This window comes from Homarus americanus, unplaced genomic scaffold, assembly GCF_018991925.1.
Source record: "Homarus americanus isolate GMGI-L3 unplaced genomic scaffold, GMGI_Hamer_2.0 scaffold45698, whole genome shotgun sequence".
NCBI classification, from domain to species: Eukaryota; Metazoa; Arthropoda; class Malacostraca; order Decapoda; family Nephropidae; genus Homarus; species Homarus americanus.
In genome coordinates this window covers 12,233,847-12,261,426 of record NW_024735554.1, presented here as the reverse complement: position 1 = coordinate 12,261,426, position 27,580 = coordinate 12,233,847, and the positions used below count along the sequence as shown (strand labels likewise).

Here is a 27,580-nt window from a genome sequence, read left to right as displayed (position 1 = left end):
TGGATGAACAAATGGTCCCCAGTGAATGGAAAGTGGCTTATGTGAGTCCTATCTTCAAGAAGGGCGATCGTCACTCCACAGACAACTATAGACCGGTGAGCCTGACCAGCATAATATGTAAAGTACTTGAGAGTATTATCAGAGATGCCGCAATGGAACATCTAATACGAAAAAACCTTTCAAAGGATTGCCAACACGGTTTTATGCCGGGGCGCTCCTGCTTAACACAATTGCTCAAGGTATTGGATATTTGGACCCATATTCTGGAACGGGGTGGTAATATAGACAATATTTACCTAGATTTTGCCAAGGCTTTCGACAGTGTGCCCCACGAAAGGCTGAAAATCAAACTGGAAGGGTACGGAATTCGGGGAAATGTCCTAGCGTGGATAGAAGACTTTCTACATGACCGCAAGCAGTGTGTGGTGATTAATGGTACGAAATCGTCATCTGCACCTGTCACAAGTGGGGTACCACAGGGCAGTGTATTGGGCCCGCTGTTGTTTGTTTGTTTCATAAATGACATGCCTGACGTTGTACACTCCTCCATACAAATGTTTGCCAATGATGCCAAGTTTTGCTATTGTAAGTCAGTGTCTTCCAAGTTGAACATTGTACTTAAGACACTAACCCGTATGACACTTGAGTCTAGGACCCCAGTAGTTGATGAACCTACGGTTCCAGAGTCCCCAGCTTAGTGTCTCCACATGTTTGCAACATGGTTAGGTTTATGTATAGGATGTATTCTGTGAGATTAGTTTATTCATCGTGGAAGCTCGGAAGGTGGTGACCGAGCGATGTATCAGCCCCTTAGTTCTTATATAAATGTCAGGGCAGTACATTGGGTTTATATAATCATATCGCCCCCTGTAACTTTCCACTGGCTATGAGGTGACATGGTCATATCACGTGATGGGTAGGCTCCTTGAGGCGCGGCTCAGTGACTGTTATGGTCAGCGTATAAAAGCCGACTGCCTGCGGCATTGTTACTCAACCCCTCACACCAACCGGACGTATTTAGCAGGACTATTTAGCATACCCTCCGTCCTCCGTTTAACACTCATAGTTACAGTGATAAGTTACGGTGATATACACTTGGAACTGTATCCTAGATAGTTCCTAAATAAATGGATAACAGACAATTGGGTTTCACTACTAAAACCCTATATAATATACATGTTCCGGCCTCATTAACCCAGACGGAATCAGCGGTTAAAAGACCTAGAACAATCACATATCATACTCATGGTTGTTGTTGTTGTGGGTGCAGACTGCGTATAGATCTACATCTATTTAAAAATAAAGAGAAAAAAAGAGCAGAACTTAGCTGCCCTCTGCTGGTTTTAACCTCCCCTGTTGCCTTTAGCGTTGTCTTCTGTATTTCTTCTCTTTTTTTTCAGTTTACTTCAGCGTTTGTCAGTATTTATGTGTCTATGTACACTGCATTTTGCTATGAATAACAGATTTTATACACCCATTCAGTCATTTAGAAACACAGAAAAATAAAATAAAACTTTCTTTGGGGCGGTAATAGAATGCCTTTAAGGATAGCCAAGCTTGTTGATTTTATTTATTTTTTATTTTGACTAGTATTTCCTTATACTTTCTTTTCCTGTTCTCATCAACGACTATATCTCTTTGTGCTATCACTGTGTACACTGTATCTCCCTGTGAATGGTGTATTGTAGGCACAGTTTCCGTCCTTGAGAAAGCACAAAAACAAAATACAATTTAAAGTCTCTGTGGCACCTATAACACGACTTGGTTTCAACTGGCAGTGGTGCCTTTCCAGCTTGCTTGCCAATTTGTATTCACTTTAAGTTATTTACAACCTTTTCCGCGGTCACTGATGACACTATGAACTGATTTAACTAAAGGCACAGTACTACACTCCTTGGTTGGCCTTTATCACAGCCGTGACCACAACTCCGTCGAAATATAAAATAAAAGCTTTGTCATGTGACAATGATTTGGTTGTAGGCCTCTTGACCTGGGCTGCATCTCCAGCTCGGTGGAGATTGAGTTTTCAAAAATACAATCTCGTCTAGCATTAAAAATCCTATATCGATTTACACTTTCACATCACTAAAACGATCTTGATGATCTTATGTAATCATTGTCCAATTTCTGCTGCTTAACAACGACGGCCCGAATGCCGAACACTCTTTGTTACAGAGACACAGCACGATCCGACCCCTGAAAAACGACTGGACACCATCGTAAACATTGGTCACTAAAATAGGGGTACACAGGCCATTATTGTCATGCCATCATGTATAGTAGCAGTGCGAGGGTAGAAAATAGGTTTTCTAGAATGGCAGCAACAAAATGGTCGCTTCGATAGGGGACGTTTTCGAAATGTCTCCACATCCCAAAATTGTTTGCCGATGACGTCAAGTTATTTCGGGAATCAAGAACCAAGGCCGAATGTGAAGAGCTGCAGAAGGACCTCTATGGGCTCCAAGAATGGTCGAAGAAATGGCTGCTGAGATTCAATGTCACGAAGTGTAAGAGGATGCACCTGGGGCGTACCAACGGTAAAGAGGCGTATCATATGTCCCAACGGGATGAAGAAACAGCACTATTTGAGACTGAATGTGCGAAGGACCTAGGTGTATATGTTGACAATGAGCTGAAGTTCTCGGGCCTTTGCGATAAGAAGGTAAATCCGGCAAATAAATTATTGGGTCTTATAAGAAGGTCGTTCAGTTATCTAGACAGTCCGTCCCTCGTAACGATCTTCAAGAGTGAAGTGCTTCCCCATCTGGAGTACTGTCACCCCGTCTGGTCCCCAAGCTATGCTAAGGACTGTCAGTTGGTTGAAAATGTTCAAAGGAGGCCCACCAGACTGGTGCCTGCACTTCGGCACCTCAGCTACCCTGAGAGATTGGAGCCCCTGACCTTGCCTAGCTAATACTACAGACGGGCAAGGGGTGACCTAATTGAGGCGTATAAGCATCTCAAGGCGCACTACTCAGACGAGTGTCCTTACTTGGAGCTGGCGGACGCTCGCCCCACAAGGGATAACAGCTCAAGATTGAAGAAGCCGCAAGTCCAGAAAACTGTGATGGCAAACTTTTTCGGAGTGAGAGCTGTGAACTCTTGGAACAATCTACCAGAAAGTGTTGTGACGGCACCGAGTGTGAGCTCTTTCAAGACAAGACTTGACCAACACTGGAGCAGGTTCAGGTACATTCAGGAGCCGGTGCATGCCCAATACTTGCCAACAGTGCGTAACAGAAACGTGACCGATCGCCCAAGCGGATAACGAGCCGATCAGTGGTGACGAGGATAAAAGTAAAGTAAAAGTTTAAGTGTACCAAATTACTTTCTTTTATGACAAAATGTACAAATCATCGATATTTTAGCACATATCGTCTGGATTATGGCAGTTATACCGTTGTACGGGTATATTACCCTGTATTGTCAATAGTGCATAACAGAGAGCAGACGGACCTCCCGTCTGGCAAGTAAGTTGACGTGAGGTAAAAAGAATACTGTAATAAATAAATAAATAAATAAATAGAGCCCGACACGAGCTAACTAATGTACTCAATGAAAGTACCATCCTCATCTGGGGGTTGACAACCACAGTACAGTACTTGCTGTCTAAACGCTGTTCAACCAATTTTCGGGTGTTTTACATTTCTCTGGAGACCCGGTTTTTAATGTCATTTATCTATTCCAGTCTCTGCCTTTCCCTGGGCCCCCTACCATCAACTTTGCCTATTAATACTTCTAATTTTATGATCCACCAAAGTATTTCATCACTGACAGGAAAACAACTGAAGGAGTATTGGAGTATTAAGATTAGCAATAATAATATAGAAAAAGATAAATAAATAGATATATAAATAAATACTCGAAACTACTGCACTAGATTAATTTGCCGGCGCACATGTACAAAAAATAGTTACTGTATGTGATGTGGATGAAAATATTAAAAAATAGATTTCTACTTCGCCAGTAGTAGATATTTTACTATTACAGGTGTGTTCAAGGGGTCGGGAGACTACTGTTCAGGGTTAGTTGTTGGATCAGTTGTTCCTCGATAAAACGATGGATTGTCGATAGTGATTAAAATAAATTGAAATATAAGGCAAATTATGACATATATGTATTTTTAATAGGAAATTAATTGTGAAATGTTTTTTAGATCTGTGCACTTATTAATATTTATTTCATTTAGCAAAAATATATCAAATGGTCGAGTGTTTGTTATCGCCGCTCAGCTTGTAAACAATGGCTGACCCAACTCTGACTTTTCAACGTATTTTTACTAAAGTGCAGTCTATCTTGCCACGCTGTATTGAAAATGCTGATGCTCTACCAATCACAAACATATTTTCTACCAAAATCAGGCAAGAAACTGTTTAGAAAGTTGTATAGTTTACATTTCGGAGAAGTTAATAGCCTCTCCCCGGTACTGGCTGTAGCCCTAGTTGTTAACTAAAGGCTAAATATATGGCTTAATTTTGTTGATACTTTGTGGAATATAAATATATAACTTACCTTCTTGTTTTCTTGGTTATTTTAGAAAATGGCGCTGGGGCTTGAAAGAGATCAGTCTTCATATTCATTCTGGTGTGTCCACTACCTGCCTCACCTCACTCTGGGCCACAGGTTTAGGAACATAAGGATGGTGGGAACTGCAGTGGGCCTATTGACCCATACTAGGCAACCCCATTTTCACCTAACCATTTCTCTCGTATATCTGTCCAACCTATAATGGAGCACCTTAGCTTTTGTCGTTATTTAAGACGTCTTCAGAAGCAAATTTTATCGTGCAATGGTGATTTTTAATATATGAATAGCAATGTGTTTAAAAAAAAAATTATGGTAAATTTGCACTGTCACACCGCACTCTGTTAGAAGGTAAAAAATATATTTGTCTAGTGTATTTGTGTGTGTTTAAGCCGAATATGACCTTCATTTCTGGCAGAAATTAGCATTTTTTTTTATCGAATTTTTTTCGTTGGACTTTTTCCGAAAAAAAAATCGTGGCAAAATACACCAAAAAACACTAGAAAAACAAAAACCAAACCAAACCTAACCTAACCTGACTGACTCTCACCATATGATGGAATCACCTATTTCTTACCTTATTGTCCTGGTTCTTGTTCGTCGTTGGATTCTGAGATTCTTACACAACGCCACATATGTTGGTCTTTGTGATATTTACATTCAGTCTTGCTCTTAGTACACTTTCCTGTGGTTGAACGAACACCATGCGATCGAAAAAATGCTACAGTTTCTTCGTTTTTTCCCCAAAACTCGCAATCAGCTCCATATAATTTAAGTGACACCCATCGCAGACTTCCATGGTCGGAACTGAACTTGAATTTTGAAATATGAGAGACCCAAAATAAAACCCGCTTGATTGGGCCAAGTATACAGCGAATTAAACCCAAAATCATTTTAATTGGTTGCAAAAACAAAAACGCTTTTGATTGGCTGCGTGACGTGTACGGGAACGCATGCGCGTGATGATTTATGAAGGAGACACGCAGTGTTGGAGGTGAGGCAGGCGATAATGGAGGAAGATTAATGGAAGAAAATAGAGAAAATTTTGGATACGCTATCTCTGTTATTATACATTTGCGCCAGTAATGTAATGGATGAAAATTATCTTATAATTAGACGTCTTATTAGAATATGATAATAGATTAGTAATAGGAATGTGCGGTGTGTAAACGCAAAAATACCAAAATTATTTGATCTTAACTTCAACAAATTAAGAGTAAATACGTCTGCTCTTTCGCTCTCTGATTAGGAAGAGCGTGAATATTTGGTGATACATAATCAAGTCGTTATGTTACTCATACTGGTCTTGTTTCTTTGTGGTGGTGACTTTTTAAACAAATCTATCCAGAGTATCATTAACATACAATAACATAACTAATTTTTATGCATTGGCCAATACTCTGTATTCTCAATCTTCGTTCTTTTATATCCTTATTACTACTGTATTTCATTCTTGACGTTGACATGTCACAAAAAGAAATTCCTGACAATGTCACGATGTCAGCCACTCCGTAGAACAAGTTCATTATGCCTGAAGAAGTACCAGACAGGACCCCTGAATTATATACTGTATACTAACTGATTTGTTTACATAAAGCTGGAGTTGGAAAATCAATGTTTTTATGCATGTCTATATTTTGTTGACTTATGACCATTTTAAACGTTTACATCGCCCAGTTTATAAATTGAAACTGCCAAATCTATTAGCCTGAAATTTGTAAATTGCAATAAAGTTGTTCTAAACCTCATAGTGTAAAATATGTAGTACTTGTAGTGTAATGTTTGTGTGACGGAATAACATACCGTACTTATGTAATGAGATGCAACCATTTTAAAGCCTGCATTAGTTTAATAATTTCCCAATTTCACTGCTCTTTCCTACAAGATTTACATAATCTTTTTTTGTAATCATAGATAAAGCTAATATGCACAAATATATATGGATTATCACTTGAATTGAGTGTAAGTAATCTTGGGTACGACTTATCTTGTGAGTTGGGTATGAGTTGTCTTGGGTACGAGTTGTCTTGGGTACGAGTTATCTTGGGTTTGAGTTGTCTTAGGTACGAGTTGTCTTGGGTACGAGTCGTCTTGGGTACGAGTTATCTTGGGTACGAGTTATCTTGGGTACGAGTTGTCTTGGGTACGAGTTGTCGGGTACGAGTTGTCTTGGGTACGAGTTGTCTTGGGTACAAGATGACCCTAACCCCAACCTATATTTAAAGCTTCTCAGTGTGTTCTAGTTAAAGATGGCAGTTAATATATAGGACTAACCTACAGACGAGTTATTTGTGTTACTGTTTATTTTGGGTGAATTTATATTCTTGCACCGGTCTTGCTTTCGCTGTTATTAATATATATTTCATAATGTTTAAACAATTCTAAGACATTTTTCTTCAATGTTATTTCCACCGGAAATTAAGGATAACCGAGATATTAATTTTTCAATGTTATTACATTCGCTCGGTCACAATTTTTGCCAAGTCGTATTTACTTTTGGCAGAGTCTGACACCCCCCTCACGCATCGCTCCTTACCTCCGTCTTCGCTTCTTAAGCGTCTACAGTGCATGTGCATTGACAACCCAGATGAACCTGATTCTTTTTCAGATTAAGGTAAGATGTGGGGGCATGAACAAAGGTTAGGTTAGGTTTGGTTTTGTTGGTTGGTTGGTATTTTACTGATGTGATTTATTAGAGAAAAAATCCAAATTTATCTATTATGATTGTTGGGTGGGGATAATCAAAAAGAAATGGTGATTTCCGGCAGAAATAAATATCAAATTCGTTCGAAACTCATCAAATACCATTACGAAATACGTATTAATAACAGAAAAAGAATGACTGGTGCAAGACTATAAATTGACCTTATTACTTTACTTTATTTTCATCAGTGAGTTCTGATATGGTAATCATTTCTTGTGTAAATGTTTCTTTTGTAGATAATTAGGCGCCTAGAAGCGCACTAATTTGTCTTTCCGGTGGTAATGAGGCCTCGCTCTGCTGCGGCACTTTTCCCCATTCCCGAGGCAGTTTAATTTTTAGCATGACGTGTGAAGGTTGTCACCGGTTATATATGGACGTAATTTGCGAATTTAGGGATAAAGGCAACAAGATCCTTCAATTGTTTAAAGACCACAGCATTGTTCCTTTGAATAGAGACTGTGTACACTGTGGGAATCCCTTTGTTTTCAGACTGGAAAGAAATTTGTTCATCACTTCCTCAACGCCATGGCTCGACGTTTCCCGTCATCACAATAAATCACTTCACCACCCGGGCTGCATGAGCACCGATGCGGCCGTATCATTTCGCGTCCAGAAAATGCCTCAAATTTCACCATATCGTAGTAAGTTCTTTCTGTTTAATATAGGAAGTTAGGTAAGGTTAGGTTGGTTAGGTCTGTTTTTCATACCTGTCATAAGTTGCGTAAGGCTTACCCATGTAACCAACTCCAAAGTTTGTTTTACTAGAGATAAGGCACCCGGCGAGCCATGACCAACATATTTTTTCCATTAGTTGTATGTTAGCCAGCCTATAGGGGGAGGCCAGTGAGACACTGTTGTACTGTTCATCGCCTCACACCCCAAAACCACATTTTAAGTAGTATCCCCTAGGCCATGGGTTAGTTAAGACATCCACCTTCTCCCTCCTGAAGGGAACGGGACACCAGGTAGAGTCCTCCACTGCCACTCCATCCTGTGACCGTCAGTGACACGAGATTAAGTGTGTTAACCTAGGTTTATTATCCCCGTGGAAATATCACGTGTGGATGCCTGGTTGCAACGAGCAATCCAGGCTGGCCTATCAAACCGACAGTAAATGGTTAATCAATTCACGCTTACAGAGTTCTCCTGCGCGACACCCGTCTGCAGTGACCATGATCAACACGAGATTAGATGTGTTAACCTAGGTTTGTTATCCCCGTGGAAATATCACGTGTGGAAGCCTGGTTGCGACAAAAGCAATCCAGGCTGGTCTATTGCACCTAAGTGGTTAATCAAGTCACGCTTGCCAGTTCTCCTTGCCGCGACAACTGTCTACAGTGACTGTCAGTGACGCGAGACTATGTGTGGTAACCCAAGAGTACCTTTTTGTTGTTATTCCCCGTGGAAAGAAGTTCTTGTGTTGAAGCCTGGTTGCAACAAGAACAATGCAGGCTGGCAGTAAATGTATCTGTTTCTGCCAGTGTTTGCTTTTACACTTCTCAATTATGTAATGTACTTTCTTTGTTTGTTTTTACAGTTCACTTCCTGTACAAGTAAAAATATGTCCGTATTTATTTAACGAATCTTTAAATTTAATTTAATGACTCGGGGTCGCACTGTATAGGGGACAGCACTAGACGTGGTTGCACTGGAAAATGCTTGGGAACCTCTGTTGTAAATCTTTCTTATGGTCTGATTTCTCTAAATCAGCATTGTTTATCTGATATCTGGTTTCCTTATTTGCATTTCCCAGACTTGGTACTTTACACTTTTCCATGTTAAATTTCATTTACCAATTTTCAGACCATGAGAAATTTATATATATATATATATATATTCCTGCAATTTTTTTATAATCTTTGTCAGATTTAATTTCACGCCTTATTTTTGTGTCATCAGAAAATTTACTTAAAGCTGTTGCTGTCTCCATCTATGTCGTTTATGTATATTATTTTGGCCCTCTTTGTGGAGTATTAAAACTGAAGGAGAAGTGGCCATATCTCAAAACCATAGTAATTGCATTGCGCAAGAAACGGTTATCACCAGTACGTAGAACATAAACACCTCTAGAAAAACCAAATCTCGTTCCTGGGTCAAGGAGCTTTATTTTTTTTTTTTTGCCATCATTTTTGCCAGAAAACCATATACGCACAGTGGTCCCTCGGTTAACGAACACAATTCATTCCACAAAGTCGTTTGTTAACCGAATCCATTGTTTCAATGGTACAGGTTGTACCTCCCTAGTCCGGCAGCCTCGGGACCTGACCGGTGCCGGACCATGGAAATTTCCGGACCAAGGAAATTCACCCTTTTCCTTGATAGATAGTGACTTGTGCTTACACTTGGAAGCACTAGCACCACTTTCTCTGCTTCATGGTCTCTTTGAAGACATATTGAAGGGTTAAATGTCGTACAGTAGCTTCTCAAATTTCGCGAGTTTTTAATTCAACGTTTTTTATTGGAACACAAAAAAAATTAAAAATTTTGACGGCGGAAACTCGAATTTCGACGGGTTTGAACGGCCCGTCAACGTTCAGATGACGTGCATAATCGTGTAAACAGCGTCATTTCTCTTATGTACAAAAGATTCATTATTGTTTATTACTGAATGTCTTTTTGAATGAATTAATGTTTATGTGTGCAAAATGAGCAATACAATTCATTAGTAATTCGTGGAATATTAAAACACACGGGGAAATGAGACAGCATTGTTTTCGTTGATTACAAAACCAGTGACTGACTGGTTCTACATATAAAACTGAAGAAAATAAGACCCTGGTTGCAGCTGTAGTAAAATTAATATGGTTGTTTTAAGTAATGTTATTTAATGTTAATAAATGGAACAATAGAAGTAGCTAACAATAATGGTAAAGAAAAAAGAGAGATCGCGTATGTAAGTGCGCATGCCTACACGTGAAAACATATCGTCATTACATAAGAATATGAAAGCAACACTTATTTACTGTTCATATATATTTTAATTAATGTTTCTGAATTTTTTTTTATTGAATTAATGTTTGTGTGTGCAAAATAAACAATACAATTTATTAATAATACGTGGAATATTAAAACACACGAGGAGACAAGACGGCTGCCGGCATTGTTTTCGTTAATGCTTACAAAACCAGTGACTGATTGGTTCTACATATAAAACTGAAGAAAATAAGACCCTGATTGTAGCTGTAGTAAAATTAATGTAAAAAAATTAATATGGTTGTTTGAAGTTATGTTATTTAATGTTAATAAATGTTAATAATGTTAATAAATATAAGTAGCTAACCATTAATGGTAAAGAAAAAAAGTGAGTGCGCGTATGTAAGTGTGCACATGTGGAAACATATCGTCATTACTCTACATAAGAATATGAAAGCAACACTTATTTACTGCTCATATAAATTGAAGGGTTAAATGTTGTACTCTGTATAGACAAGCAGAGAGAGAGAGAGCAGCTGAACTGCCGGATGTAAACAAACCTTAATTTTCCGCGGCTTTGTTGTTGTTGTTTTTACGGGGATTAGCCCACCCGGGCATAGGTCGCTGACCCACATTGGGGCCTGAGGGGCAAAAATTTAATACTCCTGTAATAATAATAATAATAATAATTCAGATAAGTTAAAAAAAAAAATAAATAAATATAGCTGCCTATCTACCTATTGGACAAACTAAAATCATCCCGGACCACGGGTGTTTCCGGACCACAGAATGCCGGACTAGAGAGGTACAACCTGTACACAGTACTGTATTGGGTAATTGGTTCCAGCTCACAGAAAAGTTCATACACAGTAAAAAAAAATGCAGTAAAGTACACTTACTTTGAGGTGTGTATGTAGAAGGCTCCTGGTTGATGATGATGATGATGGGAATTAGAAATGGTCTTGGAGGAGAAGGGAAAAGAGAAGGAAGTGGGGATGGAGGAGAAATCACCTTTCAGGGGACCCATGCTTGATGCAGTCATTTCACCAATAAAATTTTAATTTCACTAGGTGTAATTCAAGATTATTTTGTTTAAATCAACACTGCGCTATATATTATCAATATGTTAACTAAATTTCAGAATGACCAATAATTTCAGTGTAAAAATGCAAAAAGTATTCAAGTCACCAACAAAATAGATGTTCACTCCACTGTCAACAAAGCCAAACTGACGCCTGGTGGCTGAGTCAAGCTGCTGATGGGTGCACAAGAAACTAGTTCCCTGCATTGCATATATTATCAATATGTTAACTAAATTTTAAAATGACAAATAATTTTAATATAAAAATTTCAAAAATATTAAGGAGCTCAACTTTCTTGATATTTACTCCACTGAAAACAAATGCAAACATAGAACAGTTTGCTAAATTGGCTGACTAGCCCATCAGCTGGTCAGCTGATGCTCACAACAAAAGTGTTGTTCGTAAGGATTTCGTTACTCAAAGTTTTGTTCGTTAACCAAATTGAAGATCCTTATGGGAGGTAATTCGTTAACCGAAATTTCGTTAATCGAACCATTCGTTAACCGAGGGACCACTGTACATATATACTGTATAAAACCTGAGGGCAAAATAAACAGCTTTGGCATGCACGAGGCTAACCCAGTCATGATTTTAATGTCTCAGATATTGAAATTTAAACAAATATTACAATATTTGTAACATACAGTACTGTATACAGTCGGCCCTTAACATACGCGGGTTTATAATACAAGGATTTGCAAATTCGCGGATTACCCCGCCGGAGGAATATTCTGTACATTGAAGTAATTGAAGTACATTCAAATCGCGCGCCATTCAACTCGCGCGCAGCACTGAACACGGGACACCGCCCGCTCCCGCAACCTCACACACACACGCATAGCTCTCTCTCTCACTCAGTCAGTCTCGCTGTAACCACGCTTGTGTTGACATCAGCATTGTAGTTGCAAAAATATTACATTTCCGTGAATGCATTATATCAAGCACAGTATGAATAGAATATCACTAATATAAGAGTATTTTAACTGAAAACTACTAAAAAAAACGAGTAACATCTTGAATATCGGAAGGCTAGGTAAAGTCTTTTGTTTTCATGTAGTTTATCCTAATTTACATTGAAATGCATTACATTTCAGCAAAACTACTATTTATTTCTGAGAATATGGAAATGTAATATTTTGCTGAAATGACATACGTATTACAGTGGAAAGTGACGAAAGCAATGACTCACTTTCTTTCGTTCAAAAGGTGTTACCGTAATCGCTTTTCGAATGGTTTTCAGTTAAAAAACTGTTGTATTACAATAATATTCTATCCTAATTCACTTGTGATGCAACAGTTTTTTAAGTGAAAACCATTCGAAAAGCGATTACGGTAACATCTTTTGAACGAAAGAAAGCGAGTCATTGCTTTGTACATTACGTTTCAACAAAACTACCATTTATTTCTGAGAACATGGAAATGTAATATTTTTGCTGAAATGATGTACGTGTTACAGTGGAAAGTGGGATAAAATTGTGACGAAAGCAATGACTTTCTCTTTCTTTCGTTCAAAAGATGTTACCGTAATCGCTTTTCGAATGGTTTTCTGTTGTGGGATTATAAGGCTAATGATAGGATAGAATATTATTGTAATACAGTACGAGTACAACAGTTTTTTAACTGAAAACCATTCGAAAAGCGATTACGGTAAAATCTTTTGAATAACGAAAGAAAGCGAAAGTCATTGTTTTCGTCTTTCCACTGTAATATGTACGTCATTCCAGCAAAATTATTATATTTCCATATTTATTTCTGAGAATACCTATATTCATTCAGTCACAGTTAAGATAAAATATACTTGTGATGTAATATTTTAATGAAAATACCAGGTATTTAGAAATACGGTATCGTAGTTTTCTTTTGTTTCAAATTTAATTAACAAAGATTGATGTTTCAAATGTAATGAACAAAAATTTATGTACAGTATCTATAAATAAACTTTAAAAAATGAATACTTTATGTTTTACATCGTCCTGTGCATACCATACCATGCATTTGGCTACTTTGGGCTTGCTATGATGACGCAAGAGATCTGCCCTAGCAACTGTACCGACACTCACAGCTGGTGGTGTGTTGGTGTGTCATTTCCATTGTTTACTGGTAGTTACTGGTAAATATTTTTTAACCTAACGAAACTATTACCCGTTTAGAGGTCGACCCCCATTTTTTGCCAAATAATTTGGTCTTAAAAACTTGAACTACACACAGGTATATACGGTAAATAAGGACATGGGAGGACCAAGTTTTTTTGGGGGGGGGGGGCAGCACATATACGCGGATTTTTAACATCCACGGGTATCTCTGTTACGTAACCCCCGCGTATGTTAAGGGCCGACTGTACTCTATTTCATAACAGCAAAACATTACTAATTATGAGGAATTTTGAATTAGGGGAGTACAAATTATGTTTTATTTTTTACTGTATCTCCATATCAAATACTTTTGTACAGTACAGCACTCTATGTTATAATGACCCAATTGTAATCTGATTTGCTGAGCTTTCAAGGGGTATTACTATACATGTTGGAACACATACGGTATACCCATAATTACATTAACTCTTAGGGTGAAAATTCCTTATTATAAAATGCTTCACTATAAAGTTGCTTTTTTCTGGAACACATCCCCAACATATAGTGAGGACCCCCCTGTACTCAATTACTGTAATTTAGTACCTAACTACAGTACTTTAGGGACCATATTCGTATAAGTGAAAATAGTTTTGACAGTGTGAAAGAGGTATAAGAATAGAAGACTCGTGTAAGTTAATTTTCCTATATTGAACATTATTATGGCGAGGGATGCCTGTAAGGTACAGATAATATTGTTGAGTAATTGTATAACTCACTGATATTATTTTGTTTTTAGTACATACAGTATATTATTATCCAACAGTTTTCTAGTTCTGTCTGATTCTTTCTCAGTTTTTTTTAGACAAGATAATTACAGTAGAAGTAAAGGGTAGGTTAGGTTCAGTTAAGTTGGGTTACACAGGTATAGTTTCCTTCAAAGTTATATATCATGAAAGATTACTGGAGGCCTGAAGTACTACACTGTAATGAACTTGTGTTGTAATTTGCTGTTACAATATTGTTGGTTTAATACAAATGGATTTCAGTTTTTTTTTCTTGCATTGTCAAGTTTATAAGGGACTCATATGTCTTAATTTGGAGTACTGCTCTCATATCTGGGGTGCCTCTTCTTCTGTCCAACTGTTAGATAGGGTGGAATCAAAGGCATTTCGTCTTATTAACTCTCCTCCTTTAGTTGATAATCTCTCTTCGATGTAATGTTGCTTCACTCTCTCTCTCTTTTACAGATAATTTAACAGGCAATGTTCAGTGGATCTGACAGCCTGTGTACTGCCGGCAAGGCCGTGGGCTCTTAGCACTCGTCTTGCCCGCTGTGCCCACCGTTTCTCTGTGGATGTCGGTCACACTAGAATAACCTGTTATAGTACATCCTTCTTTCCCACACAGCCAAAATGTGGAATGCTCTGCCTTCTGTGTTTCCATACTCTTACAATCTGTCTCACTTCAAAAAGCTGGTTTTCTGTCATCTTCGTGGTGAAGATTAATATTGTATTTTTCTCTTCTATTTTTAATTTCTTTTTTCTTTTATTTTTACCCCCCCCCCCCTTCCACTACTCGTTATTGGTCAGTGACCTGTGGCCAGGTGGGTTATTCCCTGTAAAAAAAATAAAAATAAAAAGAATCACTTGGAACATTACCGGTGTAATATATATATCCTCAACATAACATAAATCTTGTTAAAGTGGTTTGCCTGGCAATGCAAGCTCTTCCTTTTATGTAGAGGGGCTTTTCATTATAAGTGGTTAATAGGGACCAGGTTAATGCCACTGGTAATGAAACCACTTAAAAAGGGGAATGAATTCCCTTAAGAATTAATACAAATAGCGTCTAATCAGGACCATCACATTGTAAGTGACGCTCATATAAAGTTTAATTTGATATCGTTTAAAATTTATATATACCCTAGAAACAGTTAATGAACATTTGATTACACATTATTTTATGAAATTATATAACTTTTTAGCTTATTTTAGGTACTGTACTTAAAATCATTTGGGGTCAGTGTGTTGATGTGGTGCAAGCTACCTAACCATGCACTCACACATTCATTGAGACATGCTCACCACTTTTCTTATGACATGTAACTTCTAATTTCACGTCCATCCCATGGCTACTACACTTCCTTTTAGCCACTAAACCACCTTGCTTTGGTTTAGAACTGATGGCTACAAAAATAGTCCACTAATATCACCAAGGACACAACAAAGTTTATAATTATAGTTCTTGGAGCACTTCATGTATACTGAGACACATAGCACAAGTGTGAAGCATGAACTTTAAGAGAATGAGTGGCGGGTGGGCATTTCAATCACTCAAATGCTTGTGCTCACAATGATTGACGGATTTCAGCCTTAGAATCCTCTATACTTCGGGGACTTTTTATGTGTAGTTCCACAATTATTTGACCACTTAAGTGCAAAACCACATACAGGTGTATAATGAAGTCATCTATAACAGGGACCCTCTGTGTGTGTGTGTGCACGCGTGCATTATAAAAGAAACTTATTTTTTCTTTCACTATTAAAAGATGACTTTAAACATGATCCTTTTCTTTCTACAGTGAGGCAACAAAGCACTGTGTTGAGGCAGCAATCCGGAATTATGTAACAAAAAAGGTGATTGATGGAGAGGCAACACAGCTCGCCACTGTCACAGCCATTACTACAGTGAGTAACATGACCATTACAATGCCAAATCATAAAGATCCAGAAATATACCTATGGCATGTTAACTATGTATCATTCACTGTATCAAAATTATAAATAAATTTCCTGCAGTTTTCCATTAATGAAATTATGTAATACAGTCTCCAGTAACCAGAAAAATTGGTGCAGAGCAGTTCTGGGATTGGGATTATACATGATACAGTATATTTACACTACCAATAATAATCTTTTGAACCAGAAGTATGATAGTGTGTCTTTCTGCAGTGTACTCTTTATATTTAACCAAGTGTACAGTATATGAGTGCTTGTTTCTTTTCAATACTGTATTAGTGTTTGTCACATGCAACACATTAATTCTTAAAATTCATATGTTCTTGTTGCATTTGCATTTTCTTGCCGATCTCTCTTATTTATGCTGGCAATTTCCTCAAATTCCTCAAATTGACTTGACTTAGTCTTAGTTTGGAACTTCTATTATGCTAAGATAGAATTTCAGGCAACAAAATAGTCCTGATAACATTTAACTTTTATTTTCAGGTATGTATAGAATTAGTGCGTCATGAGCTGAGCCTCCCAACTCTGCCCGTTCTGGTACTTACCGACTGTTTTGATATGTTGACCATCAAACAATGTGAACTACTTTTTTCCTTTGTTGAAAGTAACGTTGGCGTCTGGAAAGAGGATACATTTTTCGCACCGTGCAAGACCAGCGTTTTACGCATGTGTAATGGTAAGTCTGAAGCTGGTAAGTGTATCACTGAAAACTATGGTTTCATTGAAACACAAACATGGGGCATCCATGATTCCTCGCAAAAGGCCCCTTAATAGACATCTCTCTTGATATGAAGCTGGCTGCCTCGATGCTCTCTATATCAATGCAGCCTAGCTGATATGCTGCCTCTGCCTACCCCTAGCAACGGTGCTATCACATTTCCCTCCCCTGCTTAGCGTGCTAACTCTCGCACACGAAGAAATGTTTAACCCCTTTATGTTTATGATGTAATGATAATTATTTTTTTATATTTTTTTTTACACATTCTGCATGTAGGATTGTCTGTACATGTAACTGAATAAGAAAAATGAAGAAAGTTAGGGATATCTACACAAAAGTATGAGTTGAAATATAACCATAACAAAGCTAACAGCTCAGCCTGGTAAGAGAGGGCTAGGGGGATGTGGCTACAGTGACAAGTCTAACTTGGCAACAATGCTACCAGAGATGTTAATGGATGCAATTGAAAAGAAATTTTTCTGAAAATCTTCCTTTGTATCAATTATTTGTAGCTTTAAAGCAGCATATATAGTGAATGAGGTTCTTCTCTTCATGTAGCACATCAAGAAAGAATCTAGGGGTATGGTAGGCAAGCCCAAGATAAAAGAGCTTACTGTTAAGGTTAGACTACTCGAGCATGTACTGGGTAGCTGTTGTTCACCGTAAGTGACCCACAGATACGCATGAATTTTAACCCCTCAAAAATATTACATGTACTGTATTTACAGGCAGTTCCCGACTTACGACTGGGTTAGGGACCCAAATCCAGGTCGTAAGTCGAAAATGCGAAAATAATACATAGAAAATCTAAAATGGGTGTCTCTTTCTTCTCAGCACCACAAAACTCTCACTTTTAAGCTTGCCAGCCATTTTAAAGGGAATTACAAACGAAAACTTTATCAGTACACAGCGCAATCACAAATGTCGGGACTCGAAAATACGTAATTTAAAAAAAAATTTGTACGACTGGGGCGGTCGTATGTCTGGGTGCTCGTAAGTTGAGTAGGTCGTAAGTCGAGGAGTACCTTTAGTTTGACCCCCTAATTTTGGCTTAAAAATTTCTTAATAAAATCTCAACTATACTGAAGTACTATATACAGTGGGGTATGCTATAACGAATCTAATTGGTTTTAGAACCTTGTTCATTATAGCATTCATTCGTTATAGGATTAATCCGTCCCAGGCCCCCAAATACAACCACTTAGCACTGAAAATTTTCTGTGGAAAATGTAAAAAATACGTACTTTATCTTTCCTTGGTGTTCGGCATGCAAGTACCCCTAAACACTGGCACAGCACTATCACTTCCACTGGGAGTCTTGTCTTTAAGGTCCTCAAACAATTGTTTGGCCTTCTCACAAATTATAGCTTCACTAATGCTATCACCTGCCATTTCTTTCTCCTTTATCCACACTAAGAGTAAATTTTCCATCTCTTCAATCACATTACACCTTGCTTTGCTAAGTCTAAAGATTCCCTTAGCCACTTGCACAGTTTTTAACTCCTCTTTATTCTTCAAAATCGTACATATAGTCGATTTAGCCATCCCATAGTCATTACTAAGTTTCGCAATGCTTCCTCACATTTACTGTACAGTATATAGGTATATAATTTTATGTACAAAGAATAACTTCTTCCGCATGCAAACTATCCTCTGGGCGACATGACACAGTCCAATTGTCCAGCCTGGCAGTCACTGGAGATGGGCAGAACATCCTACGCATCCCACGTAGGTCACATGTGTTACACCATTATGAGATTGCGTCATCATATCTTGGAATATTGCGAGTTATTGCACATCACATTTTCATAGCAGTAACAAGGCAGGAAAAGCATTCAGGTAGTGACCATCGTATAACAGTCAACACCTGTAGTATAGTCGATCAATCAATCAGAATACCGTCCTCATATCTGAGGGTTGATGATCACATTCCTCTATTCTAAATGTTCTCAAGCTGTTTCTACCAAACCTTCAAGGTTTTGTATCTCTGGGGACCCAGTTTTAAATTTTATTCACCCATCCAAGTCTCTGCCTTCCCCTGGCCCTCCTACCCTCAAGTTTGTCCATTGATATTTGTTATTATCCTATCAGCTCTAATTATAGGACCAAAGTATCTCATTTTTATTTTTATTTATATATCAAGTGTTTCTCTTGATTTTTTTTGAGAATCTTAGTACTTCTTCTTTTGTTTTTTGGCAGTGTAGCGTACTCTTAACATTCACCTGTAACATCACATTTCAAAGGCCTCCAACATTTTCTGGTGTCTGCTGAAAGTGTCCACGCATCTGACCCATACAATAGTCCTTGCCATATAAAGCCTTTCAGCAGCCTTTTTCTCAAATCAAAGTTATAGTATTGGTGGATAGAGGGTTGAAATAAAAGGGAAGTGATGTGAATGTGCTGAGAGGGATGTGTACAGAGTTTATGACCATTACTGTACAGTGATCCCTTGGTTAAAGAGCGCCTTGATTAACGAAATTTCGGTTAACGAACTACCTTCCATAAGATTCTTAACTTCGGTTAACGAGCATTCCCTCGATTAACGAATTCCTTACGAGCGTCCCTCAAGATGTTTTCGCTTGCACACTAGCTGTCGTATTAGTCCACCAATACAGTAATCGGTTCTAGGGCTTAAATTCCTTACTATTTTAGTAAATATCAAGAAGTTTGTACAGGTACTATTCAATAATTTTAAAAGTCTTATATTAAAATTTTTAGTCATTTTAACAATTATTTGACATAATTTAAGTACAGGGAAACTAGTTTTCAGCACGCCAAACAGCCTGTCAACACACCATACAGGCATCAGTCTCTGTCTTTTCAGTGGAGGGAACATCTTGCTTCAGACTCTCTTCAACATAAATGTTTTTTTCTGTGTTTCCAGTCAAATTATTGGTCATTTTGAAATTTATTTTACATATTGACAATATATAATGCAGTGCAGTGTTGATTTAAAGAAAATAATCTTGAAACACACCAAGTGAACTAAAATTTTATGGGTGAAATGGCGCCATGGGGTGACTTCTCTTCTACCCCAATGCCTTCTCTTCTCCCTTCTCCTCCACCCCCATTCTAATTCCCATCATCATCATCATCCAGGAGCCTTCTACATACACACCTCAAAGTAAGTATACTTTACTACCATATTTGTTGACTTTAGGCAATTTTCGGTGAGCTGGAACCAATTACCCGGTACCCAAAAACCCACTGAAACAATGGTTTCGGTTAACGAGCAACCTTCTAGAACGAATTGTGCTCGTTAACCGAGGGACCACTGTATATGAAAGCAACAAAAATAATATTGTATAAATTTTCCATGACAAAAGGAAATGAATGAATGAAAAGTAAAAGGTTATAAAACCTGAAGAAAGAATAAGTGGCTGAATGATCTTAATAAAGTATTAGACAAAAAACTACTGTATTTGAAAATATGATGTACAGTAGTGGGAAGAGTTGGCATAGTTTAACTCACTGAGAGGTTACACAGTTAAAGAAGAGATACATCTTAATAATCTATGGGAAAATTTACCTTTAAGTTGCTAATTATGGTTGCATAAGCTGTTAGAATGTGAAGAGAATTGATATATTATCACTACTGACTGAAACATAATGAACACTGTAACTTAGTTACAGCAAAAAGAAGGAGGTAAGAGAGGTGGAGCACTGAGACAAGGGAAGGAAGGGGAGATTTTTTATTTAAAAAATTACTCATTAATTACTTCTACACTAAGATAAGTACCAGAAAGAAAAATTTAGCATTCCATTGTTTCTCCTAAGTTTATGGTGTTGTGGGCAAGTGAGACTGGCTTAACGGCAATATTTAGACATTATCATACCGTAATTCTTATGAAACTAAATAACATAATTTGGGAAGTACAATATTCCCTCAACCAATAATCAACTTTTGGTATTTTACAGATCTTTTACGCCGACTTTCGCGTTCCCAAAACACTGTGTTCTGTGGACGTATTCTTCTCTTCTTGGCCAGATTCTTCCCCTTCTCAGAGAGATCTGGACTTAACCTGGTGTCTGAATTCAACCTGGAAAATGTTACGACCTTTACCAATGTGGAAACTACAGACATGGACGATGATGATGGTATGCATTATTTTTATTTATTTTTTTTTTTTTTATAGCTAGATTCTCTTAGTTTAGCTGTTTAATGAAGTTATTTACTATTTTTTTTGGTTACAGATAAAAGAGTAAATAAAACTGAGGAAAAATGAAGACCTTGTAATTCATCATGGTGTTTTAATGTTAGTGAACCTGTATAAACACATAAAATATTTATAATAAGCTACATTGGGTTCACATGACAAGTAAAGGCTCATTTGTAAAGTGCATTGAGGTTAACCCTTTCGATCACAATAGATTCAGGGGTGTTCCACAAAAGGCTACAGGGTACCTTTATTCTTCTAAAAATTAGTGTTTATATTTTTGTAATTTAGTTTTCACTTCATACGGTTATGAAATTTATATAGCTGATATAAGATAATATAAAATGCCACAAAAATAAATCCCCCTCCTCCTCCCCCCCCCCCTCAAAAAAAAATTATAATTCAAGTTTCAATGCTTAATTTTATTTTGACAAAATACACAAAAGAAAAAGATATACAGTAGAATCCCAGTTATTCGGCGCCTACGGGATTGAGAGATGCCGAATAGAGTTTTTCCGGCTGGTTGAAACTCACTCTTAGGATCTCCCAATAAATCTGACATTGCACAGTGCTATAGGCTGACCTTACAAATTCTTGTCAAAGAAAAATGGACTTCTTTAACACTTATTCCTCTGAAACTATAAATGTTGGGGAAAAATCATTAAAATACTCTATAGTGGCTTTGCATCAGCCTACTTGACATGTATGCCAGCAGTAAACATCTCTTCTTATTGTTACTGTTGGCCGAGAATGCTGCTTGAGTAGTGGTGGTTAACATATTATCATCAAATATGATATCACTGGATGTACACTTGGGTGCTCTTCATCACTTCTCAGCTACCTTTATTGATGTGGTGGCACCATATACATCAAATACTACACTTGATCCAGCACTGAAATGCTTATGAAATATAGGCCTGTTGTGCATCATAATAAGTAGATGGTTGTGGCCATAAAACTCTATGAACTAAGTGCTGGGTAATAAATGACTTCAACAGGACACCCAAGGAACTCTTTGCTGAGTTCAACATGACACCGCCACAGATAAGGGAAGGTTGCTGAGGAGAAAGTTCGTAAGTCAAAAACTCTCCCATCTCTGAACTGTCATTGAGAAATGTGATTCTTTTGAAGAAGAGACTTGGATTGACTACTATATCTTGACCCCTGATATTGATGCTCTCTCTCATGGCACTAATAGGCTTCACTTTGTTGTTACGGAGGAGCGTGATGTTTCTGAACCACTTGCCATTCACTTGTGATGTCACTGCTTGACCAATTTCTACAGCATCATCACAGCTCATAAATGTAATCTGCAACAATGCCAGTCGACAGATTTGGTTCATATCCATAAAGTGGTTGGTGTGCCTGTAGCTACTGAATAAAGATGGTATGATCCCTATTGTCCCTTGATTTGGTGCTTTAGCTCCAAGGTAGCAGTGTGCACCCCTGTGAACTGCTCCAGTGAATCACAGATGGGTAGTGCACGGACCTACTTTATCAGCATACTGTCCGTGACACCACAAGCGCGTGTCATTCTTTCAGATTTTTTCAACATTCATATCAAAGACAGATCATTGGTCTGGTTATAAAAGTTCCACCCCAGAATGCATTATTACGACAGGTTGTAAACTAGCCCTTTTCTGTAAATAGTATGTAGTCGTCTACAGTTATGGTTTGCTTTAACATTCCATCTGTTGGAGATACTACCTGGCAGATGCCCTGCAGCCTGGAAATGTGGAATCATTTCCCTCACACAGAAGAGGTAGAGCCTCCAGTCTCTTGTCCTTTCAGCTTGAATTAAGAGTTTCAGTTATTACTGTGATGGGCTTTTTGCATACCAATGTAATATCAAATAAAAATCCCAAGTTTTCCCTTGATAATTTATCAAATATTATGTCTGGTTGCAAATATAAGGTAAAATAAAATGGCAGCAATCTTGTTTTGTTTTATATTGTAATTAATAGTTTTAAAGGATTGCTCGTGTCAGAAAACTTGTGTTTAGATACCTTGTTCAAATTTTTATCATGTCTGGTGGCTAATATATGATATACTATAGAATGGCAGTCATTTTGGATGCCATCTAGAATTCCCAAGTTAGCACTTGTAAATTTTTGGAGGCCTTGATATGTTTATACTACACATTTATTAATCTTTCCTGCAATTTTCAGCTTGTTACTAATTTGTTCCAAGTTTAAGGTCTATTTGAACTATTACACCTGGACTATTTAGGGCTCTACTTATGGCTAGAAGGAGTGACTGTTTAACACCTCTTTGCAACTCTGTCGAGGTACTGAGAGATGACACTAGTGCATAGACTAAGTACTGGGCTTAAACATGTCACCCAAAATGTTCTCAATAATAAAATGGGATTTCACAGTTTAGTCCTCCATTTCTTGGTCTACCATAAATTATCCAGTTATCAACAAACTGTTACTCAGAGAATTGTGTATCTTATTGTTTATGTTATTTGCTCTTCTTATATTTAACTCTTTTTTCTTTTCTTTTTAATAATTGATTATTTTAAATGCTTTTATTTAGTGAAATATCCATCATTTTTTTCACCTATTCCAATTCTTTTGGTGCACACAATTAGAGCTCTCCACAATCAACTGGCAAAATTTGTTAGTAAATGTTTGAGGGTTGGAGTTGTCACTAAATGGTACTATATGTAGCTTTTGAGATGGTCTGTAACTGAAATATGTATAAATGTGGCTTAAGAAACATTGAAGGAATGAGAAATTACTCCTTTTATATATACAGTCAACCCTCACTTTACGCGGTCCCACATTCCGCGTTTCCACGTTTACTCGGTGCCCTGCCAAAACCCAGGATGCTCACATTCCGCAGTGGGTGTACCCCTTTACGCGGGTGAATTATAATTTTTTTATTTAGCTCATAAAATTAATACAAATTATCCGGCCAGAATATAATTTGCATTGCTGGAATTCTTACAATTTGATGATCATTTTGAATATAAACATCATAGATTTTGCATTAGACATACAAATTTTAGATATAATGTTTACTCTGAGTAAATATGTTATCTTTTGTGCAATATATATGACATTTATATTGAAAATATTCCTGGTCTTACAAGGAATCCAGCAATGTCAATTATATTATCCTAACTTTAGTCTGATTTATTATTTATTACTAAAAAGGTAAACAGTCTGGTATTCCCACACATTTATCTGGTAGGGACGGTTGGTGGGGGGAGGGAGGGACCGGCGACAGACCACCTGGCATGTGTGAAGAATATTTTTTTTTATTAACTGAAGATATTTGTTTTAGCTCATAAAATTCATACAAATTACCTGGCCAGAATATAATTTACATTACTGGAATTCTTACAATTTGATGATCATTTTGAATATAAACATCATATATTTTGCATTAGACATAAAATTTTTAGATAGTATAATGTTTACTCTGAGTAAATATGTTATCTTTTGTGCAAAATATATGACATTTATATTCAAAATATTCCTGGTTTTACAAGGAATCCAGCTTATGTCACTTATATTATCCTAACTTTAATCTGAGGTATTATTTAATACTAAATGTTAAAATCTAGTTTTTTCACCCACCCTTTCTCTTGAAGGGAGGGTTGGTGGGGGGTGGGGGGGAGGGTTGGGACGGACTGACCATCTGGCTGGGTTGGAAGAGGGGGGGAGGCAAGGTGGGGTACTTTGATTGAGAGATAGTGTCGTGAAGAATATTTTTCTTTTTTATTAACTGAAGATATTTGTTTTATCTCATAAAATTCATACAAATTACCCGGCCAGAATATAATTTACATTGCTGGAATTCTTACAATTTGATGATCATTTTGAATATAAACATCATAGATTTTGCATTAGACATACAAATTTTAGATGTAATGTTTACTCTGAGTAAATATGTTATCTTTTGTGAAAAATATATGACATTTATATTCAAAATATTCCTGGTCTTACAAGGAATCCAGCAATGTCAATTATATTATCCTAACTTTAGTTTGAGGTATTATTTATTACTATACCTGGTTTTCCCCCCAAAATTTCTCAGAGGGAAGAGCCAGCGAGTGTACTGTGAGAAGAGGGGGAGGGAGTCGAGTCCATTATTTGAATGGACATTAACTTGGCGACTGTATTTCTCTATTTCTCTTAAGTATTAATTGTGTGCATGTACCATAATAAAATTAAGATGTTATTTTAACTAGAACATAGGTATTGTGTCGGAAAAAGTGGAGTTTGGGGATGGGCCAGTTTCTATTGGAATTAATCCCATATGTTCTGTTGTTCACTTAACGCGGTACCCTCTGGGTTTTATTGACCGCGTTAAGTGGGGTACAACTATATATATATATATATATATATATATATATATATATATATATATATATATATATATATATATATATATATACACCTAAACCCCGACTTACGACGGGGTTAGGGACCCAAATCCAGGTCGTAAGTCCGATATGGTCGTAAGTCCGATATAGATAAAAAATCTACAATGAAATACAGTACAGTAAAAGTAATGAATAATGATGAATGGATACAGTACAGTGAAAGTAATAAATAATAAGGAATGGATACAGTGTGACTGAGCACTTAACCTTTAATGTAGTCAGCTGAATGCACATGGGGCCCCCATAATTTTCTAATTATACATGGAGACTACATTAACTGGAAACGTTTCAGTATAGAAAATGCGTGTGTCATTTAAAAAAAAAAAAAAAAAAAAAATTTATTTTTTTATTTATTTTTTTATTTATTTATTTTTTTTTTATCTATATCTGAGACGGTCGTAAGTCCACGTAGTCGTAAGTCGGGGTCTAGGTGTATATATATATATATATATATATATATATATATATATATATATATATATATATATATATATATATATATATATATATATACAGTTAACCCTCACTTTACGCGGTTAATGTAACCCGGAGGGTCCCGCGTAAAGTGAGAAACGCGTAAAGTGAATAACATAACATATGGGATTAATTGAAATGGAGTCCGGGCCGATCCCCAAACTCCACTTTTTGACGACACACAACTATGTTGTAGTAAAAATATTATCTTAACTTTATGATGGTATGCACACACAATTAATAATTAAGAGAAATATCAATAATATTAGGTTTTTTAACACTTACATTAGTAGAAAAAATGGCTGGGCACACGGGGATGGGCGGTTGGTTCCGAGGCAGAGGGCAGATTATTGGCCCTCACCTGTGTCACTTGTATCAATTGTATCACTATCCACCACAGAGGCTTGCAGGGCCTCTTTGTCAAACTCCCCAAAGTCCATATAAGTCCATATCCTCACCATAATTATCACTATCACTGACTTGGGCCGGCTGTGGTGGGTGAAGAACTGGTAATGTTTTGATGACTGGGCGACCTTGTGCGCACCATGTTCGCGCAGCTTACACAACATGGCGGATGGCGGGAGGTTTGGATCCAAAAATGGCGCGGCTCGCCAGCCGCTCTCCGCGTAAAGGGGTACACGCACCGCGGAATGTGAGCATCCTGGGTTCCGGCAGGGCACCGCGTAAACGTGGAAACGCGGAATGTGGGACCGCGTAAAGTGAGGGTTAACTATATATATATATATATATATATATATATATATATATATATATATATATATATATATATATATATATATATATATATATATATATATATATATATATATATATATATATACACACACCAATTTACTAATGATTGATAATGGTGTTCATAATTCTGAATAAATGACAGTAATTGTATTAATTTATTATTGTAGAAATGTAATATAGAGAAGAATATAGGTGAAAATGAATGTACAGATGAAAGGGTCATTAGTTATAAAAGGTTTCATTCTTACAATGTACAGGTATTTACATTTGGAATTGCATGTATTTTATCATAATACAGACTTGTTTGGATACTGTTGATCAAGATTTTCATGTTGTTGTTTTGTTCTGTGTGTGTTTTAGATGAAGGAAAAGGAGGAGACAATCGGTTATGTCTTGACTACACCCTGTATACAAAATTCTGGTCACTCCAGGATTTCTTCAGGAACCCGGTGCAGTGTTTCCAGAAAGCACCATGGAAGATGTTTACCATGGTCAGTTTCTACATGAACTAGTTGTTGTTGATCTAATATTCAGTATCTGTTTTATATCTTGTGACTGGAATCTGAAAATTATATAAAAGTGTAAAATTAAAACCATCCTTCACCTGTGTACAGAATAGAGACACTTGGCAAAAAGACACCCAGAGAAAAGGCCGAGAGTTTCTGTTCCTTTTGTTTCAGTCCGTTACAAAATAACTAATAAAGATCAGATATAGTCACAGTGTTGAACAGCATAGACCTGCTCAGCTCTTGCCCCAACATGACAGGCAGCTAAGTGCTTCTTATTATGATTTTAGGCACTGTTACCTTACAGGAACATCTTGATTTACGCCATAATTACGTTCTTGAAAATGATCTTATTAATCAAGCAATGTAAATAGTGAAGATTTTTATTTATTTTTTTATAAGACAGTATCGAATATTACCGTATTTTATGGCATATTAGACGCACAGCTTACTTAAACACATTGTTATTATTTTTAATTAATTAAGAAATAATTATTGTAAACAAAAAAGCTTGATTTATAACTACTGTACTGATGA

General features: G+C 37.0%; 1 protein-coding gene across 2 annotated transcripts in view; it reads left to right on the top strand.

Moving 5' to 3' along the window:
• The first annotated feature begins 4,211 nt into the window (after positions 1-4,211).
• Positions 4,212-27,580, top strand: part of LOC121871526 (THO complex subunit 1-like) — a 78,567-nt gene continuing 55,198 nt past the window's right edge. Inside the window, exons 1-6 of one of the 2 annotated variants that reach the window (XM_042373948.1) lie at positions 4,234-4,361; positions 4,538-4,584; positions 15,877-15,982; positions 16,520-16,712; positions 20,673-20,852; positions 26,898-27,028. In XM_042373948.1, the coding sequence (XP_042229882.1) occupies positions 4,541-4,584; positions 15,877-15,982; positions 16,520-16,712; positions 20,673-20,852; positions 26,898-27,028 (654 nt within the window). In that variant the 5' untranslated portion in view covers positions 4,234-4,361; positions 4,538-4,540. Of the gene's footprint in view, positions 4,362-4,537; positions 4,585-15,876; positions 15,983-16,519; positions 16,713-20,672; positions 20,853-26,897; positions 27,029-27,580 lie in introns of both variants that reach the window. The other variant, XM_042373947.1, reaches the window with a different exon arrangement.